The 22,893-nt window shown below is 34.0% G+C and overlaps 2 protein-coding genes across 2 annotated transcripts; both read left to right on the top strand.

Annotated features, from left to right (window-relative positions):
• The first annotated feature begins 10,345 nt into the window (after positions 1–10,345).
• On the top strand, positions 10,346–11,623 carry LOC7489808 (casparian strip membrane protein 6). The gene is made up of 3 exons (XM_002318333.4): positions 10,346–10,684; positions 10,792–10,915; positions 11,193–11,623. Exons 1-3 carry the CDS (start codon positions 10,467–10,469, stop codon positions 11,409–11,411), a joined length of 561 nt encoding a protein of 186 aa, XP_002318369.1. The 5' UTR covers positions 10,346–10,466; the 3' UTR covers positions 11,412–11,623.
• Positions 11,624–17,781: 6,158 nt separating this feature from the next.
• Positions 17,782–21,104, top strand: LOC7485214 (disease resistance protein RGA2). Its single transcript, XM_002318332.3, has 2 exons — positions 17,782–18,179; positions 18,721–21,104. Exons 1-2 carry the CDS (start codon positions 17,877–17,879, stop codon positions 20,926–20,928), a joined length of 2,511 nt encoding a protein of 836 aa, XP_002318368.1. The 5' UTR covers positions 17,782–17,876; the 3' UTR covers positions 20,929–21,104.
• Positions 21,105–22,893: the final 1,789 nt, after the last annotated feature.

The raw sequence follows: 22,893 nt of genomic DNA, 5'->3' as shown, positions 1-22,893 counted from the left end.
TTTTTCTCTGTAGAAAAAATGATGTTTAAACACTGTAAACATGTTTTAGATAAATAAAAAACAAATGACTTGAGTTATAATCTTGATAGGGTTTAGTAAGTTAATTTTATTTTAATTAGATGATAAAAATTGACAATGATAATAAACGTATAAATTTTTTTTTAAAAAAGACCAAGATAACCTAGAAAAAGTATATAATTGAAAAAGAAATAGACAAAAAAAAAACTAGGATCAAGTCAATCTGAGGTAGTGTGATAGATATGTAAGTAATAATGGACGAGTCAACTCATGTTAACCTGCAAAACATATAGCCCAAGTGAAGAGATTGGGTTAATCCAATATAAAAAAAAATTAAGAAAATCACAAAGCCTTTTTTATTTAAAAAGTTAATGTTGAATGATGAAATCAAAAACAAAAAAAGCAATAAGGCAAAAATTAGGACGTTAGGCCACATCAACTTTTCAAACCGCAACCAGGTCATTAGACAAGAACCACCATACATGGAAAAATAATGAAATTCAATCCCTAACAAATCTAACAGTGAAAGATGAATTATCACTCTTATTACTATCATTGTTATTATTACTATTACTATATATAGTAGTAGTAGTAGTTGTAGTAATGCTAATGGTAATTATTATTATTATTATTATTAGAACAATTATTATTACTATTATTGGCGGTATCATCATCATCATCATCATCATCTATTAACATTATTATCACTATTACTATTATTATCACCACTATCACCACCACCACCACTACTATTAAAAAAAAAAATCATAACCATCTAGGTGGTGACCTAGTTGTAAGAGCTTGGGACCAAGAGGTTTGCTCCCTCTGTGGTCTTAGGTTCGAGCCCTGTGGTTGCTTATATGATAGCCACTGGAGGCTTACATGGTCGTTAACTTCAAGGCCCGTGGGATTAGTCGAGGTACGCGCAAGTTGGCTTGGACACCCACGTTAAACTAAAAAAAAAAATCATAAACTTGATATGATAGATGAAATTGAAATACATAAAAACTTTGATAAAAGAGAAAAAAAAATCAAAACAATGATCAAATTGAAAAACATTATGTATGAAAAATTAGAATTGAAGATAAATAAAACTTTAACAAAGGGAAAATTGACCAAAATAAAAAATCAAAACTAGAAGGACTAAATTTGAAACACCAATAACATTGAGAACTAGATTTTATTTTTTAGGGTAGGAGAGAGAAATGAAGAAAGAAAGGAAGGCTCACTGGAGATAAACACATATATCCCACTAAAGAAGGAAAAAGACATGAAAAAGAATCAAATGAGACAATGAAAGAATATTCTTCACCAATGGAAGGCACCTCCCATGTGATGGTGCTTGCACAACATGCACCAACGACTTTTTTAATTAAAGTAATATTAATTAAATGTGAAATGATATTATTATCCTTGATCAAACCAACAATTGAAAAAAAAACCCGAGATAAAAAGAACCAAACGCCTTTAATTCTATAGATTATTTCTTTTGCCCCAAGGGCATATTTGTAATTTAATTGTATATAATAAAGGAAAAGACTTACATACCCCTACTCGATAATGTTAGTTTTTTTTGTTTGGGGTTATTTTATCATTAAAATCTAGAAAAGATGAAAATACAACCAAACAAACTTATAATGATTAATGTGTAGTATAAAAAGATGAAAATACCTTTTTACAGTGAATAGTAAAATAATTCCATAGCCACAATGACTTCTTCCGTTTCCACTTTAGTTTATATATATATATATATATATAACAACAACTAAATAGATTTTCCATATAAAAGATATTCTGAAGGTTTATGTAAGAATATCCGTACATGATAATAACAATCATAAATAGCTAGGTTGTTCCAACATGGAAAAATGTCTCAATAACACACTACAACATTATCCAGTTTTACCGACGGATTAATTCCGTCGGTGATAGCAATGAACTCCGTCGGTGAAAACAATACCGACGGATTCACCGACGGATCACGTCCGTCGGTAAAACAGTCGTCGGTAAATCCCATTTCCGTCGCTAATTCTGTCGCAAATAAAAAAAACCATTCACCGACGGACACACCGACGGTAATACAGACGGATACGCGCGCCAAAAAAAATTCCTCGCGGGAACATTACCGACGGCCAATCCATCGATACTTTTAAGGGTAATTACCGACGGCATCACCGACGGGGTTTCCGTCGGTATTTATGGCATGACTTGTAATTTTGTTGCAACTCTCTGTCTAATACCGACGGATATTAGCCGTCGGTATGGCCGTCGTTAATCACCGACGGATATTATCCGTCGGTGATGCCGTCGGTAACGATGGCATGGATGGTAATTGTTCGCCAACTCTCTGTTAAATACCGACGGATATTTTCCGTCGGTATATCCGTCGGTAAATATTTGAAATATATAAAAAAAATAATTTATTAATTGTAAAAAACATTAATAAACAAATAAAAATGCATTAAACATAAAAAATGTAAAAGTAATAATATTCATTACAAGTTTAATGTGTTTAAAAAACAAAATTAAACTAGAATAGCGGCGGAGCTGGAGGAGGAGGAGGAGGATGGTTGTTCCCGGGACCAAACGGCCAAAAAGAAGCTGCACAAGTATCGTCACCCATCTTTGATCTCATCTCCATGACTATTTGACGGAGCTCATCATAATTCGTCGAGAGTTGTTGATATTGTTGTTTCAACGCAATGAACTCCTCAGACTGGGTGTTCGATACTGATGGAGAGCTTCCAACAGTTGAGACACTACGAGTCGAACGCAAGTTGTCAGCCGTAGTGTTGGAGAGCCCGTAGACCCTGTTTTTATCGGGTCCACCAGACGATCCCGCCTCCATCCACAAATCTGGATCGAAATCTGGATGGGTCGACGGATTGTCCCCATATCTCTCCCTCAACCGGCTATTATAGGTCTCCTGAAAATTCCATCGGTAAAAAAATCATCAAATGCAATTCAAGATGCAATTCAAGAAAATAATAACTTACAAAATAAAATGAATGAACGAACATACCACGAAGTGCTGAGCACGGTTGTCCACGAACTGCTGCACCCCTTTTTGGCGGTCTTGACTCCGCACATGCGTCTCTAGAAACAGCTCCATTGGACTCGGTTCACGTCCAAGAGACGCAGCCTGTAAGGAAAAAATAGGTTGAAAGTTAAATATATTATAAGGAACGACAAATTAATTATCGATATATTTCAATAAAATTAATCTTACCATCCGCTTTGCATGTGCGCTGAATGGGACGGATCCGCCAGTGTGCGTGGTCACCGAACCATAAATTTGCCGGTTCCGGTTGTCGGCGCCAGACTGTGAGCGCCGTGAGAACCGCTCTGAGGTCACGTGCTCAATATATGCCGTCCATATTTCCCTCGAGATGAATGGCGGTTTGAATTCCTGCCAAACCGCCACCTCATTCCATCCTTCAAGACCGTTATCCCTCGCATGTTTTTTTGATTTTTTTTGGGTGTCATACCAAAAATCACGCAACCTACTTCCATAGTAACAAATTAGAATTTAAAACATTAAATTATAAAACAAAAATAAATATTATTTTTGATGTTACCTAGTTGCCGCGTGATTCTCCCATACCCTCCTCACAACATTGTTGTCCGCCCTATCCCACTCAAATTTGTTCTGTGTATATAAATAATTCATATAAAATAAAAATAGTACAAGATATAAAATTATAAAAATCATTTATTAAAAATAAGCTGGAAATTAAAAATTAACACCGACCTGAAATCGCTTAAACCATGCATCGATATTAGGTTTCCACTCAGGATGTTTGGAAACCTGGCTCCATTGAAACAATGGAATCTCCATCGACGATTTAAACGCCAATGTTATAGTCCTTGCAGCCTCAATGTTTGTAAACCTGAAATTAAATAAAAGTAGTAATTAATATTAATTAGTTGTTCATAAATTATGTTATAAGTATATAAAAAAAAAACTAAAACCTAAACAAACTTACATTGAGAGGTCATCCTTCCATTGTGCCTGGTACTTGCGGGTGAATTGACCCCGCTGTGAAGGCACACCGCTTCTGCGCTGTGAAACCGCGCTAGAAGAGGCAGCATCACAAGTTGGCGTAGATTCCTCGCCGTGATCAGCACCTAAGGATACGTCCTCCTCGCTGCTAGAAGAACTAGCTGCAACCGTCTTCTGACGACGTGCTGTCGATTTCATTCTACGCATCTACACACATGTATACGAATAATTAACTTCGATTATTTAAAAAAAAATTCGACAGAGTCTCCCCTGTACTGGGGGGGTCCCAAGTTGTCGACAAAATCATATTACACTTCCAATTTTATTTCACATCCCGATCCAATCATCCTGGATCTCAACCCAACTCATCATCATCAACACAACATTTTATTCAATAACATCATATAGAATTACAACTATGAACATTCATTTAATTATTTTATCCTAAATTAAGATAAACTAATAATTAAATGCAATTCTATATATATAAACTAACATTTTTAAAATAAATCAACAATAACAATTATATTTATAAACTAACATTTTTAACATAAATTCAACAATAACAATTATAGCAATACAAACAATAATATCCTAAATTAAGATAAACTAATAATTAAATGCAATTCTATATATATAAATTAACATTTTTAAAATAAATCAACAATAACAATTATATTTATAAACTAACATTTTTAAAATAAATCAACAATAACAATTATATTTATAAACTAACATTTTTAACATAAATTCAACAATAACAATTATAGCAATACAAACAATAATATCCTAAATTAAGATACACTAATAATTAAATGCAATTCTATATATATAAATTAACATTTTTAAAATAAATCAACAATAACAATTATATTTATAAACTAACATTTTTAAAATAAATCAACAATAACAATTATATTTATAAACTAACATTTTTAACATAAATTCAACAATAACAATTATAGCAATACAAACAATAATATCCTAAATTAAGATACACTAATAATTAAATGCAATTCTATATATATAAATTAACATTTTTAAAATAAATCATCAATAACAATTATATTTATAAACTAACATTTTTAACATAAATTCAACAATAACAATTATAGCAATACAAACAATAATATCCTAAATTAAGATACACTAATAATTAAATGCAATTCTATATATATAAATTAACATTTTTAAAATAAATCATCAATAACAATTATATTTATAAACTAACATTTTTAAAATAAATCAACAATAACAATTATATTTATAAACTAACATTTTTAACATAAATTCAACAATAACAATTATAGCAATACAAACAATAATATCCTAAATTAAGATACACTAATAATTAAATGCAATTCTATATATATAAATTAACATTTTTAAAATAAATCAACAATAACAATTATATTTATAAACTAACATTTTTAAAATAAATCAACAATAACAATTATATTTATAAACTAACATTTTTAACATAAATTCAACAATAACAATTATAGCAATACAAACAATAATATCCTAAATTAAGATACACTAATAATTAAATGCAATTCTATATATATAAATTAACATTTTTAAAATAAATCATCAATAACAATTATATTTATAAACTAACATTTTTAACATAAATTCAACAATAACAATTATAGCAATACAAACAATAATATCCTAAATTAAGATACACTAATAATTAAATGCAATTCTATATATATAAATTAACATTTTTAAAATAAATCATCAATAACAATTATATTTATAAACTAACATTTTTAAAATAAATCAACAATAACAATTATATTTATAAACTAACATTTTTAACATAAATTCAACAATAACAATTATAACAATACAAACAATAATATCAAAACTAAAAAACTAAAATTAATAAATAAAATTAAAAAACTAAAAAACACTACACAACACACAAAATTAAGAAACATTATATCAATTCAAAATAAATTTGGGAATAAAAAATGCTTACCTTAATAATATGTTGAATTTAAGATTTTATCTACAAACAATATACAAAACAAAGAACACCAAAAAAAATAATCATAATTAAAATAAAAAATACAAAGATAAAGAAAAAAAAATACATACCTTTTGAAACTAAATGAGAGAAGAAGATCACACTTGAGAAGAGAAGAAGAGAAAGGGAGAAGAGGAGAAGAGAAGTGAAAGGAGAAGAGGGGGAGAAGAGGAGAAGAGAAAGGGAGAAGAGGAAGGGAGAAGAGGAGACGACGGGGGAGACGACGGGGAGAGGGAGGGGAGAGGGAGGGGGAGACGAGGGGGAGACGACGGGGAGAGGGAGGGGGAGACGAGGGGGGGAGAGGAGGGGAAGGAGGAGACGGTGCGGGGGGGGGTGGGGGGGCGGTATATATAGGGAAATTCCGACGGAATTACCGACGGCCCTTAATTGCTGTCGGTGCAATTAATTTCCGTCGGTAATTCCGTCGGAAATTAATTGAAATGCGCACCAAAAAAGTTCGAAAATCCCGCCAAACTTTTAGATTCGTCGGTAATCCGTCGGAAATGCCGTCGGTGATAGTGCAGACGGACACGTGTCAGACATGCGTGCGGACAATTCCGTCGGTGATGCCGTCGGTATTGGCGTCAGAAAAGCTGTCGGAAATCCGTCGGTGAATGTGGCAAAATCCCGTAATTTTTTTCCAACTCTCTGTGAAATACCGACGGGTTATATTCCGTCGGTATATCCGTCGGTGAATGTGGCAAAATCCCGTAATTTTTTTGCAACTCTCTGTGAAATACCGACGGGTTATAGTCCGTCGGTATATACGTCGGTGAAAAGGTAAATTTTTCTTATTTTTTATATGTAACCCTCTCAAAAAATCTTGAATTGCTAACTAAAAAACACACACAACATAATAACAACGGCTGACCCTTAAAGAAGAATAAATATTTCATGTTTTAAATTATTACATTATAAAAATAAAACTTTATAACATGTTTAGTTAGTCGGAATTTTCATCTTCGTCCTCCATTGAATTGTTATCATCAGCTTCATCGCACTCTTCAATTTCGTTATCATCTTCTTCAACAACATTCTTTTTTCCACTAGTGGAGCTCAGAACAACATTCAACTCCTCTGCGTCAACATCAACAAGACTATCGTTGAAAACGCGAAAATTCAAATTTTCTTCTAAGTCAATCGACGGAGCAACTCGGTATGGTTCAACCAACTCACTAGCTTGAAAGACTTCATCTAGCACACTTGTGTCTTCGTTCTCATCCTGAACAACCTCGACACGACCCTTGGGTTTTGTTTTTAAAACGGATAACCAATCAACTCTTGATCGGTCCTTTCTAAAGGAAGGGGTGTATGTGTAATAAACTTGTTGGCATTGCTTTGCGAAAACAAAGACGTCGTTTACGTTGCGGTGTCTAGCTTTTGAATTGATTTCAACGAGACCATAGTGAGGATCTACTCTGATTCCTCTGTCAGTTGTGTCATACCAATAACCTCTGCAGTCTAGGTGTGATTGGGAAGTATCTAAGTTTTTTATATGCCACGAGAGTCTTCCCTCTACCAGTTCTGGGTTTGTAACGGGAATGCCCGCACGTCATGCACTCGGTCATCTCGGCATTTTCAAGGTAGTATAACATGCAGAAGTTAGGGCATATATCAATTTTCTGGTATCCTAAACCGAGGGGTTTCATCATGGACTTGGCAGCATAGAAGTTCTCTTTCAGCCTGTTCCCTTCAGGTAAAATGCTTCTCGCCCATTCAATAATCTTGTCATAACCGGCCTCACTCAACCCGTGATCTGACTTGATGGTGAACACCTGTGCTACGGCTGATAATTTACTGTGGTTCGTGCAGCCATCCCATAATGGTTCGTCAGAATCTCTCAACAGATCAAAAAACCTTGCTGCATCTGCATTAGGTTCTTCTTCTACGATTGGACATCCCCTGACATTATCTTCACTCATTCTCATTGCATCCATAACCATATTCCTGTAGGGATTACTGTTCTCATTTCCAACTTCATGCATGTTACTAGCACTAAAAGTTGACCCAACCACCTGTTCTTCCATGCTCTCATCAGGAACAAATAGTTCTCCGTGAGCATACCAACACAGGTAATCTTCCATGAACCCTTTGGTTAGAAGATGCATCGTTACAACATCTTGATGCAGAAACTTTAAATTTTTACACTTCCTGCATGGACACCTAATACCGCCATCAGTAAAATTCCTCGGAATAGATGTTGCGAAATTAATAAAACCCTGGACACCGTTACAATAATCCATCCTCCGCAATCCTTGGGGTGAGTTCCGATACATCCATGAACGATCATCCATGACTTCTATTGAACCTCTATAAAACATAACAAAAATATTGGTTTTCCCCGACATTATCCAACAAACTAAAACAACACTTATGTTAAATATTCATTATCAATTATCAACTATCAACGTTCATACATACAAATTTATACATATATAAATTTACAGAATTACTCACAACTTCGAAATATAATTGATAATAATTAAACAAGACACTTAAATAAGCTATTAATTATTTATTTCATCACAACGACACATTTAATTCGGTGTAATTCAAACAAAATTTCAACAATTTACAAACAAATATAATTTGACAAAATCTAAAACAACCTATAACAACTACAAAATTATACATTCATACTACAAGTTTCTTTGACAAATAACAATTAAACAAGTACAAACGTTAACAAAATACATATACTAAAACAATAAAATTCACAATTAAATATTAAAACTAATTAAAAAGGATAGATTTACTTACAAAAAAATGATAAAATTTACAAGAAACGGGTATTGTGACCACGTACAAGATATAAGAAACTTGAGTGCTCGTGTTGAGAATAGTGGAGAGTTTGGGATGGGTGTTTGGCTGCAGTTTGGGAGGAGTTTGGGAGGGGAGAGGTGGGATGGGAAAGAAGAAGAAGGAGAAACAGAGGATGAGAGTGTCGGCAGGTGGGTGCATATAATGGCTTTTTCCGACGGACTCACCGACGGATTCATTCCGTCGGTGATGCCGTCGGTGACATCGCCACGTCACTGTACGGCTATCACAGTTTGAATCCCTCGGTACTTTCCGTCGGTAAAATAGTCTGACGTCACCATGCCGTTGCGTATTTCCAGACGAAATGTATATTCCGTCGGTGAAGTCGACGGTATATACCGACAGAAATATTCTGTCGGTATATACCGACGGCATTACCGAAAGAATGATTCCGTCGGTATATACCGACCGATTTTGAGACGGAATTATGTCCGTCGGTATTAATTACCGACGGAATATTTCCGTCGGTAATTCCGTTGCTTTTCTCCGGTTTTCTGGTAGTGACATGATTTAATTATTTGACTAGCTATTAATTTATAATCAATATTGACATGATTGTGATTTTTCAGAACTAAATATAAAAAAATATATATTATTCTCTTTATCATGAAAAATCAATAATTCGATTATATTAATTAATCATAATTGAATCATAATCATGCATTTTTTAACTAAAAAATCTTAACTATTCATGCTCAGCTTGAATAGTCAACCATCGATTTTGATTGCCATTGTCATCCCCTTTTTTTTTTAGATAAATCCACGATATATATGAATACAAATCTTCTTCTTGTTGTTTTGTTTTGGTGACTAATCTTACAACCAAGTGGATTCGTTGATGATTTTTGCAATCGAACACCAACTACATGTCCACTTGTCACTACCATTAATTAGAGATATTTGCATGTTAACAAGTCATTAGGGTGTCCATAGCCATAGGTATAAAGCCTGACAACTTATCAAAGAAAAGCAAACAATAATTAACTTGGGATTCATAATCTAATAACTATACATAATCATGCCCACAAAAAAAAAAAGGTACGGCTCTAAGTGGATTTGTTCTAACATCTATAGCTAGGTTCACCGAATGATTTGTGATTCAATAAGTAAATAAATCTACAAGTGTCGCTTCCTTTAGACTCTGTTCTTGATAATGTTAACCGCCCCAAACTCCGTGTAGCTCCCACCAGGTGGAATGCAGAAAAAGAAGCGAGCTCTCGAATAGAAGCCACTTTCGAGCATGTGGTTTGGTGGAGTTGGTAGAGGGGGACGTAGTGACCTCAGACCCCATATACTCAAAATATAAGGAACATTTAATTAGTTAATGCTAGAGCAAGTACGGCAGGTGGTATCTCTTTTGTAAACAACCCTAATGCTAGCTTGGCCAGGGAACTCTTATGGCAATAACAGCTGGCCAACCATATATTAATTACTATATTTGTATATTGCTGCCATGCATATAAATACCCTATTCAGTCTTCTCGACTATGCACATACAAGACATTTGCAAGTGCTCAGGCCTCTCTTAAAAGCTTTCGATCCCTTTTATACTGTAGAAGTGCTATAACATCTCATTTCCCTATAGCCAAAATGAAGGCAGGTCCCATTGAGCTCGGTGAGGGAAAGAGTTCAGCCCCGAAAGCCGCGGTGAACAGAGGGGTGGCTATACTTGATTTCATCTTGAGGATACTTGCATTCATTGGTACCCTAGGGAGTGCAATTTCCATGGCAACAACTAATGAAACACTTCCTTTCTTCACACAGTTTATTCGGTTCAGGGCCGAGTACGATGATCTTCCAACGTTCACGTAAGAATTCTGATATGCATTAGTTCTTCGCTGTTCATAAGAGTTTTTTTATTTTTATTTTTAGATTTACTGCATGGATTAATATTTTCAAACTGCCCTGTCAACAGGTTTTTTGTGGTTGCCAATGGCGTTGTAAGCGCCTATCTGCTTTTTTCTCTCCCATTTTCCATCTTCAACATTGTGAGGAGCAAAGCACAAAACAGTAGAATTCTTTTGATCATCCTTGATACGGTATAACACTAAAGCTTAATTATAAGTTATCATGCAATTCCTGAAGATAAACTTATTTTCTAATGCACGAACAAAAAAGTTCTATAAAAATATAGACAATTATGGGTGCTTTCAAATAGCCAAGCAAACAGTAGTGGTGAACACATAAAATGTATTATTAACTTTTAAATTAACCACGGACTATCTGAAAACAAAACATTCGCTTTGTCAAGGCATAAACTACACAAAGATTAAGCATCATGAGATTTCTAATGGAATTGAGGTTACCATCATGTAGGCAATGCTTGGTCTTTTGTCCGCCGGAGCTTCTGCAGCGGCAGCTATTGTGTACTTAGCACACCAAGGGAATGTGAGGACAAATTGGTCTGCCATCTGCCAACAATTCAACTCCTTCTGCGAGCGTATCTCTGGCTCCTTGATTGGATCCTTCATTGGAGTAGTTGTGTTCATACTGCTAATCTCGTTGTCTGCAGTGGCTCTTTCTCGCCATAAATAGATCACAAGTGCATAATATGATTGGTGCAATATTAATATCTGTCAGTTTATGTTTGCAAGAGTGACTGTGTCGAAGAGCGTGCCTTATGTTATCTTATTTCCAAGTTTTTCTATCTCAGCTTTGATATGTGATGTATGGTGTTATATTTTGTTTTTTTTTATGTATTACTTTGCAATGTCAATGTTACAGTGACTACAACTCTTCTGTTACTTGTACTACTGTGTGTGTCTACAATTTATATGAATAATATAACAAGTGAACAAGAGCTACCGAATTGTAATTTGCTCACACCAAACTCCAAGGCATTCGATTCCAATTGATTAGTCAATTATAAATCTATTATAATTAAGGTATGTGAATAACCTTAAATGGATATTTGTGAATTGAAGAGAATATTGCGCTAAGTCTAAGAAAAGGCTCGAGTCACATAGGGTGACTGACCTGGAAAAAAACCTATAACGTTCTATAAAGGGGCATGCTGATTTTTTTTTTCCAGGAAATGCAATAGGCCCAGTTCTATAAAGAGAGGTATGCTGATTGTAACCAACCACGGTTTGAAAGTCCATAAGGTGGTGTTTACGTCTGTTTTGTTTTGTTTTTTATTATTATTATCGAATTTAATTTGTTTAGTATTTTTATTGCCTTAATTTCCCTTTATTTTTGGATTTTCTAGTTACTTAGGTCAGTTTTTAGATTTTTAAGCTGTTGTAAATCACTTATGGGGATAGACTATTTAAAGAGAAAAAAATCAGCAATAAAATTTAGAATTATTTTGTATTACTTTTGAACTTCCTTTCTTTCTTATATTATTTCCAACTGCATCACTAATTACAAGTAAAAATTCAAGATTAGCTGATAGTTTATATCAATAATGAATTATGAACTTGATTCAACCTCTAACATCTCAAAGCAAATATATGATTTTTTTTTTAAACTTATAAAATATAGAATTAATCGAGATGCACACAAACTCATCTGTATATCTATATTAATTATATATAAAAAAAAAACATAAGATTTTCCCTTCACAACCCATATGCCAACATATCAAACATTATACCTCTGGTTTTCCCCTCACAACCCACAATCATATATAGACGACCCCAGATATATTCTCACCTTTAACAACATCCTCTCATCCATCATGAACATTTCCCTCCCCTCACCAAATATCGACCCCAAGTACCCTTAATTCCAATCATTTACTATTTTTACCATACAATGGAAACACCAACCTTGATACTAAACAGAACCAGATTATGTCTCTTGACAACACAGAATATTTCCTGTCTTTGAGTGAGTCTTCAACTAATCCTACATAAAAAGACCCCTCCAGACATTACAATATTTTTATTTTTAAAGACTTTCAGAGTGGGTTCATGCTAATGTTTTGAAAAGGAAGCTCATGTTTGTTGGTGATGTTAAAAGATTATATAGTGCGCAAAAGATAAACAACAGAGGTTAGCTCTTCGGTTTTGTCAGGATGGTAGCTGATAAGCATATTGATGTTGTGTACCATATTCACCATCAAACGAAAAACCCAGGAACCCAAAAACCAGTAGCCTCTCAATTACCCAGGGGATGAACAACAGCCTCTGGAATTCCAAAAAACCCAACACCAGCCTCTGAGGCTACTGAAACAACACTGGGGGAACCTAGGACCAGCCTCTCAACCACCATGCACTGCCTTCAACATCCAAAAGCCACAAAATCAAACCCATCTTCAACACCAGCAGCCCCCACGGCAGTGTTGAATCCATACCAGCCTTTTCTCAAGCAAATAGCCTTCCACTGAACCACAAAAACACGCCGCGCTCTCTCACAGTAATCAATCACTCCTCACTATCACAAACCCAGAAACCTCCATCACCGAAAACCATACTCTCAAACACAAATCACCACCACCACAATAAACACTGCCCACTGCCACTTTCTTTACCCATTTTCCTTTCATAAAAAAAAAAACCTAGTAACTGCTAACAAGCCAAGCCACAGAATTTAGCCCAGCCTCCACCTTTACTGCCTCCACTAGTCACCCGCACCAGCCACCCTCATCCCCAAACCACACCAGTTTCTATCAAAAACCCACACTGTCAATAACCCAACAACTCAAACCACCACCAAGATCGAAGACCACTCGCCATCAAAAGCTCCACCTTTCTCTCGTCTCTCCACTGCTACATCAAACCGTCGGTGCTTCACTTTTCTTCCCACAGGCCTCACACACACAAGACCAACCAAAACCCAGCGAACCTTGGCTTTCCCTTACATCGTAGACCACCAGCCTCTCCTTCAACAACGCCTCTCCCCCTCCCATCATCAATAATAGCTGCTTTTCAGCCCTATTCGCTGGCAACCCCAGCCACAACAGTGTTATCCTCTCTCAGCCGCTACCTTTCTCATAAACACATCTTCAACAGCTACCACAGACCCGTAAAACCCAACAATCACATCAGCCACCAGCCTCCCACCGTTAGACAAGAACCCACAGCCGCCACCACAGTTCTTCCCACCCGTGACAACATGCAAGCCACCAATGCAGCGCCATTATTATTGCCGAAGCTGACGGTCACAACCAACCACGGCCCACCCATGGCAGCCTAGCTCTCTTCCTCCCCAACCCAAAAGACCCATATTCCTTCTCTCAGCTGCCCCCTAAAAGCAAGAAGCCTAGACAAAGAAAAAAGCCCCAAATCAATTTGATCTTCATAGCCTAGCACGAGCGATCCAATCCGGAAAAGTAATTAGGTGGTTATTTGTCGATGCAATTAAAATACTGTTTGATATAAAATTAATTTTTTTAGTATTTTTATTATTATTTTAATATAATAATATTAAAAATAAATTTTAAAAAATAAAAAAATATTATTTTAATACATTTTAAAAAACATCAAATCAAAATATCAAACGAGTTATTAATTTTATATATATCATTATTTATGTACTTGATTTATTATGGCTCGTTAAGTAAGAATAATAGTTGTCAAGCCTGTTTTAACAACTAACAAAAATAAATAGATGAAAGCTCAATCATATAATTTACCATCTTTATGCAGAGCTCAATACTTATTTTAGAAATTAGTTTTTTTTTTTTTTAGGAATCGATGTCAAAACCTCACAAAAAACAAGTTTTTTTTTGAGGAACCAATGACAGTTTTTTTAAGTAACCAAAATGACAAATTTTTTTTTTAAAAAGGATATATGTTAAATTTTTTTATGAATAACCAAATCAACCAACTTTTTATTTTTAGAGACCAACATCAACTTTTTTTAAAATCATTGAAAATCAAATAAAAAACTAAAAAATAATTAGGATAATTAATGAAAATCAAAAAGATAATTTTAGAAAAAAACATATAATAAAAGTAATACTTTGTAAAAAAAAAAAAAAGATGCTGTAAGAATGATTTGGTGTTTGTTCTTCTTTTGTATAATTTGATTTGTTTGGACTCTTCACAATAATCTAATTTTTAATGGAAAAAAAGAAACAAACTAGGATGATGTGTAATTTTTCATTTTTTATGAGGTTGCAATTTAGGTAAAATGTAATTATGAGAGTTTTTGCTATATAGAATCAGATTTATTATATTCACCGAACGGTCTACTTATATGAACTAATAGGAAAACAAAAAGGGTAGATTCATCATATTTTACTATGCTACAAAAATTAATCATATTTTATATATTACAAAAATTAAAATCCATTGACTATAGAAATCAATTTATGTAGAATCCTAAATTAGAAATGTTTCAATAAAAAATTACAAATAATGGTAGCAATTCACAACTACTCAAACAAGAACAATAATAATCAGCAATATGTTTTTTATTTTAATTATTTTTTAGAATTGAATCACTTAACCGCATTAACCAATAATTATTTTAATTTGACAGATATATAAGCTAACCATTTACTTATCCAAATCAAAATTCTTCTTTTATTTTTTTTTATTAACGTGGATGTCCGGACCAGCTTGTGTGCATCTCGACTAATCCTATGGGTCTTGAAGTTAACGACCATATAAGCCTCCAGTGACCCTGAGGTTTGTGGGATTCGAACTGGTAACCTCTAGAGAGCAAACCTAAAATCTGATCAGTTAAGTTACACCCCTCAATATTTTTATTATTGCTTTTACTAGATATAGTGTCAATTGAAACGCTTAGTAATAAAACAAGCTCTTACCACTTAATTATTTGTTGAAGTGGTTTTACAAAATATAACTCCCACAACAATTTTTTTCCAGCTCCACATCTGATTATATTTATTAAAAAACCTTGAAAAACAATCTGTTAATTTAAAGGTTTTAATTCTGATTTACCTTGACTTAGCATTGATAAAAATCCCTTGCACTGATATTGATCATGACCACAATTATTCTTATCAGGAAACTTCAATTTTGCAAACAAAAATTCTGGAGTTAGGTCATTAAATTCAACCTAAATATGTTTCTAAGAATTAATTTTCTCCAATATCTGATCATTAATAATTTGTTAATTATGAGCATAGTAATTTCCCATGATTAGGATGTATGGAAGTTGTAATTGTATTGAGATAAATCATTCAAAATTAATAATGTATATTGGCAGCATGCCAATGATACATGTAATAGATTGTCATGAAAGAGTTCATGGGTGCCATCTTCCTATTCATTATAATTTGTAGATATTAATACAATATATTAAGTAAATGATTTTTTTTAATTTTATATTTGGATTTCTCAACTTTAATTTTTGTCAACTTAGTTGATAATTAAAAATAATTTAACTTACTCATGATCTGTTATGCTTTCATGATGGATGTTTTTATTTTATTTTAAATTTGAAAATTTACAAGTTAAATGATGAAATTAATACTAAAATCTTATAAAAAAAATTAGGAATACAGTCATTTATTTATGCCACTTCACCAATTAAGATAAGAAATATAGATTCGCAATTCAAATTTCATGCTCACAAAATGCCTTAAAAAAATTAAGACATGTTAAATTTAATTAAATAAAACTCATATTTTATGCTTATACTCACAACAGAAATCAGATTTTTTTGTGCACAAGATTTTAGTGTTCATGCCATCATTTAATTAATATTGAGCAACTTAATTGATAAAAAATTAAAGTTCATATATCCAGTTACGAAAAAAATAAATTAAATACCTAGCAAGTTGGTTATCCAACCGTTGATTTGTGTTATTATTCAAAAAAAAATATTACTTAATTATTATTAAAATTAAAATTTTATTATTATTTATACTGAATAAGAACTAGAAAACAATTTAGTGTCGAAAATTATAAATATGAACTAAAAAACACATAATAGGGTCTAAAAGTATTCATTTGTACGCGATGACATAATGCATGGAAGACTTAATACAACAGGTCATATTGCCTACGGACGTGATTAATTTCATGTCAAAAAGGAGCATATATAACTCTAGTTTAACCAACCAAAATAATTAGCAACACTAATTGTAATAAAAGTAATTAAGTGGATATTAAGCACCGAGGCTTGTGACCCAGCAGTCTTGGTAGGGTTTTCTTGCCTCTGCATCCTGGGTTCAAGCCTCAGCGTGCATGTCTGTCGTCCCCGCGATGACTTACCTGTTTACTGGGCTTGCAAGGTATTCAGTGGATCCGGGGATTAGTCGTGGTGCGTGTAAGCTGGCCCGGACACCCCGGGTTATAAAAAAAAATTAAGTGGATATTAATTCTCAAACAAAAAATTTGCTCTAAATTGTGTATTAAACAAAACTTATAAAGAATAATATATATATATATATATATATATATATATATATATATATATATATATATATATATATATATATCAAAAGAAATTTTAAAAAATTTATTTTAAAAAATTATTTCAAATAAAAAAAATAAAAATAAAAATAATAAGGATCAAATATGATAGATAAATAATTTCATTTAAAAAAATAATAAGAACAAAAAATAACAATAAAAAATATAAGGATCAAAGTTGATATACAAATAAAATTAAATCAAATTCTAAATGATAAAATTAAAAAAACAAATTCAAAATAAAAATAAATATATATATATATATAAATATATTAAAAACTAAATTTGATATAATCAATAAATATATATAACCCGATCTAAATATAGAAAAAAAATTCTTTTAGTTAAATTTAATTACTAGGCAAAATCCAACATAGATATGCATGTTATATACGTACTCGTATTAATCCGAGTAATACAGTCCAAAACACATCTACTTCATGTTACTTTTCTCCTTCACATAATGAAGCTTTCCTATTCTGCATTTTGAAGCTTAGAATATGCTTTACTTCGATGCGACGACCAAAATAGCGAAAAGCAACAAGCTGCTGACTTGCTAATTTTGTGTGCATTTGCAATTGACTAGCCAAGACCCTGACAATCACCATTTTCACATACTTCCTTTACCAGAGAAACAATTGTATTTCCCCCTTTTTCCTATAGAAAGATGACTGAGTTTTCCCTCAACATTGCTGAAAATGTTGTGGAGAAGTTAGGCTCCTTGGAGTATGAGGAAACTTCATTGGCATGTTGCAATGAAGATGAGCTAAAGAAGCTTAAGCACAGCATGCTAGTCATTAAAGATGTGCTCATAGACGCCGAGGAGAAGCGGTCAAATTCACCAGAGCTAAGACTTTGGCTCAAGCAGCTAAACCATGTCTTCTATGATGCAGAGGATGTCCTTGATGAACTCGAGGTTGAAAATTTGAGGAGGCAAGTCATTGATCGAGGGAACTTCTACACAAGAAAGGTGAGTTACCTCTTACAACCATAAATTTTCTTTTGCTAGTTTCTTTGCTGTGTACTTGATTTTCTTTCCCTGATCAATATATAGATTATACCTAAATTTATTTGACATCAGATTCCCATTTTGCAACTTTCTTGGTACGATCTAATTTCTATAAATATGTATGCCCATTTTCTTTTCTTTCTTTCTTTGTGCCTTTGCTTTTCTTTTCTTTTCTTTTTATGAGAGCATGACGAAATAAATCATTCTTCTTCTTTTTTAAGATTATGAATTGTTCAAGAATGATGAGAATAGGCTGCATATGTTCAATTTGCAAAATTTGGCTAGGCAGCATGGGAAAACTAGAAACTTTTAGATTAGGGGACAACTTGAACTTGCTTAATCCCAACTTGTTAGAAGATTTTGTTTTTGTTTGAGATTGCTGTCCAAACTGAACCGAGACTAATGGCCGAAAGTTAAAGCGGAAAAACGAATATTAGTACAATCATATTGGGATAAATAAAAGTTAAATCCCAATCGATTTTTATCTATTTTCGAATTTCAGGTACTTCGATGCTTTTCATCTTCTAACCCTCTTATATTCCGCTCAACTATTGGCCGAAAGTTAAAGCGGATAAACGAAGGGTTAGATGCAATTGCAGCTGGTAATGTTAAGTGTCGGCTCACTGAACGTGCTGAAGAGAGGCGCCCTCTTAACAGGGAGAGGGGAACTCACTCCTTTGTTCATTCTGCTGGCATAATTGGAAGAGACGAAGACAAAGAAAAGATCATTCAACTTTTATTGCACCCTAGTGATGAGGAAAACATTTCAGTGCTTCCCATAGTTGGCATTGGAGGTATGGGGAAGACAACACTTGCTAAAATGGCTTACAATGATGAAAGGGTGGTTAAGCATTTCCAGTTCAAAATGTGGGTTTACGTCTCCAGAGACTCTGACAAGAAAAGGTTGATGGAGAAGTTAATTATTTCTGCAACTGGTGGGGTAGGAATTGGTGAAGACAATGGCAGCATGGAAGTGGAAGAATTGCAAACACTCTTGCGAGAATCTATAAGAGATAAGAAGTATTTTCTTGTGTTGGATGACTTGTGGAATGATAACCTTGCACGATGGGAAGAATTGAAAGATCTTTTGAGGGTAGGTGCAAGAGGAAGTATGATCATGGTGACTACACGCAGCAACCAGGTTGCTTCCATGATAGGCACTGCCCCCAAGTATGTTCATAACTTACAAGGTGTTCGTTACGATGAATGCTTGTCCTTGTTTGTTAAGTACGCATTCAAGGAAGGACAGGACAAACAATATCCGAATTTGCTAAGAATTGGAGAAGAGATTGTGAAGAAATGTGGAGAGGTTCCTTTGGCTGTGAGGACTCTAGCAGGACAACTCTTTCTGAATACTGATGAACGAGATTGGAATCTGATAAGAGATAGCAGGCTATGGAAAGTGGAGCAAAAGGAGGATGATATTTTGCCTGCTTTAAGGGTAAGTTATGAACAGTTGCCTTCGTGCTTGAAAAGGTGCTTTGCTTATTGCTCGTTGTTTCCGAAGAATTACGAGTACAATGATTATGAGTTAATTCAGTTCTGGATGGCACATGGACTACTTCAATCCTCAGATGGAGAATCAGAATTGGAAGACATTGGCTCTATTTACTTGAAGGAGCTGGAGTACGGATGTTTTCTTCAAGATTTTAGAGATTTGTATGGATCTCTTCAGTTTGGAATGCTTGATGTCATGCATGATCTTGCATTATCAGTGGCACAAGATGAATGTTTTGTAGTGACTGCAAATAGCAAAAGAATCGAAAAAAGTGTCCAGCATATATCCATTCCAGATCCTGACTCAGTTCGCCAAGATTTTCCTATGTTGTCGAAGGAGTTAGACCAGGTTCGAACTGTCTTCATTCATAGTGACAAGGATGTGCTTGCTAGCAACTCAATCCTTGAAACATGTTTGTCGAGATTCAAGTACTTGCGAGCATTGAACTTGTCCAGGTCCCAGTTCAAAGAGCTGCCAAAGAAAATTGGCAAATTGAAGCATTTAAGATATCTAGACTTATCATGGAATCACAGAATCAAAAGGCTGCCAAATTCTATCTGCAAGCTACAAAACTTGCAAACTCTGTTCCTTGGCGGATGCGATGAAATTGAAGAGTTACCTAGAGGTATGAGGTACATGGAAAGCCTTAGATTTCTGTGGCTAGCCACTAGACAGACTTCTTTGCCAAGAGATGAAATAGGGTGCTTGAAATCTCTTCGGTTTTTGTGGATAGCCACCTGTGAAAATCTAGAACGCTTGTTTGAAGACATGGAAAACCTGTCAGCCCTTCGATCATTGTATATTGTTACCTGTCCAAGCTTGAACTCCTTGCCACCAAGTATAAAGTATCTAACTTCATTACAGGATCTACATATTAGCGGTTGTGTAGCTCTTAATTTCCCCAATCAAGAAGCCTGTGAGTTTAAACTTAAAAAACTGGTATTGTGCTTTTTAGAAGCAGTGGAAGAATTGCCAGAGTGGCTTATTAGAGGATCTGCTGACACTTTAAAGAATTTGAAACTTGAATTTTGTCCAGCACTCCTTGAATTGCCTGCCTGCCTGAAGACATTTTCTGCCCTTCAAGAGCTCCGGATTTTAGGCTGTCCTCGTTTGGCCGAAAGATGCGACCGAGAAACTGGTGATGATTGGGAGAAGATTGCTCGTATCCCCAAAGTTATTGTCGACAATGTTGATGTTATAAAACAGACATAAGCTTAGGTATTGGTCTTTCTACTTTCTTGCTTTTCTCTACACATGCACATTAATGAACCCTTAAGACTATTCCAAGGTTTATGTTCCAGGTGAAGTTTAATTTTCCAAGGATTAAACTAAAAATGTTTGTTTTTCAACTTTGCTTGAATATCAAACTTCAGGAATCAATTTACTTTCGTGTCTTTGGATTGGTAGTGACAGGCCCTGCAAGAGTTTGTCACTGGCTGTCTCTACTGCACTCAGGGGCAGGTCCTCTTAAGAGTTTATTTTTACTATAGAAACAAATCTACAATCCTAACTTAAAAATGTAGGATTGTAAGATTTTTTTTACACGAAAACCTATGACAATTCCTAAAAGTTTAGTGCTACTGACATTTCCAACGGAGTGCTATCAATTCCCTGACTCCATGGAACTAGCATAAAAAAATACAAGAAACTTGTGCAGGAAAATACACACAAAAAAAAGTAGATTAAAAGAAAACAGCTTCACAAATTTATACATACACTGATATACCTACAAAACAGAATAGAAAAGCATTTCTTGAGAAGTATCAAACTCTCTATCCACATGGACACCCAAATTATCCATTTGGGTCAAATCTTCTACCACTGGCACTTGATCACTCTCCCCGGCACCCTTTTGATGGTGGTGATGATCTTCAGAACCGGATGGAGGGTGGTAGTACGACCGGCCTGTCTGTGGACACCGAGAGTGGAACCTTGATGCGATTCTCACCCCCAAATGTGCCACATCCAACCACTCCACATATTTCCCCATGATATTTAATCTAGCTATAAGTAGTGTGCTTTGTCGACAAACGAGAAGAAGGTGAGAATGAAATACGAAAGACGTTAATGGAAGATGTAGTATAAGGAAGGTGCTGCAAAGACTTGTGATGAGGGAAATGTGCATGGAGGAAGTGTTGCTTTTATAGGCTTTTTGGATCGGCTAGCTCGCTAGTACTTTTCAAGTTTTTCTTAGTTTATTATTCCCTGCAACATTTTCTTTTTCTTCTCGATTAACTAGAAAAGTAATTATTTATTTTTCAAGATGACGTGTCCTTCTCTAACACAAAACCAGCACTAAATAACTAATCCAGTACCATGTTAGTTGCTCAGGTAGCATGGTGCTTTCTTTATTGTATGTTGTCATCAGCTTTTAAATGGATGTTAATGTAGCAATATTATTAAAAAAAAAAAAAAAACACCGACCAGTAATGGTTTTTTACACACCGACCAGTAGTGTTTTTTACACACCGACCAGTGATTTTGGGCAGTCCCGAGCAATAAATTACTAACGAAATTCTGTAGAAGGGCAATTACAGTGGACGGTATGAGTTGATGTCGTCTCTAACGAAACTTGATGCATAGACGACAGAAGGGCAACACCAAAATATTTTGGATTGATATTAGCACAAATATAGTAAAAGCATGAATTAAATAAGAAAAGACAAGAGTAGAGAAACGGAAACCCAACAAGGATTAAGCTATATCCAACTGGCTGTACATTTTTATTGCATACATTATTTATATTTGTTTTCGCAATTATTTATAAATATATTTATTTTTTGAAGAAATTAGATGGTGAATCTAGCTCACCATTTAAGATTATATATCAAACCAATGAAGTTTATATGCATCTTTAATTTTTTTCACATAATATTTTTATTAATAAATTATTAATTATGTCATTCATAATTATAATTATTTTATTAAATATAAAAAAATTGTGTTATAAATCTCATTTACTAAATTGATGATTTAGACAATTTTAATTATTGATAAGATTTTTATTAGTTGGTCTATGATTTCAAGAGATAGAAAACTTTTACGTAACAATTTATATTTTAAAGAACATTCAACAATCATATATTAATTGAAGCTTTTCTATCTTCGAGGGGAGTTGTCAAAATTAATAGCCGTTGCCTTGCACAAGTGGAGGAACCTGCTGTAAATTGGGCATTA

The sequence above is a fragment of the Populus trichocarpa genome, chromosome 12 (assembly GCF_000002775.5).
Source record: "Populus trichocarpa isolate Nisqually-1 chromosome 12, P.trichocarpa_v4.1, whole genome shotgun sequence".
Taxonomy (NCBI): Eukaryota; Viridiplantae; Streptophyta; class Magnoliopsida; order Malpighiales; family Salicaceae; genus Populus; species Populus trichocarpa.
Note: the sequence above shows the minus strand (reverse complement) of the source record. Positions and strands in the feature narration are given on the sequence as shown.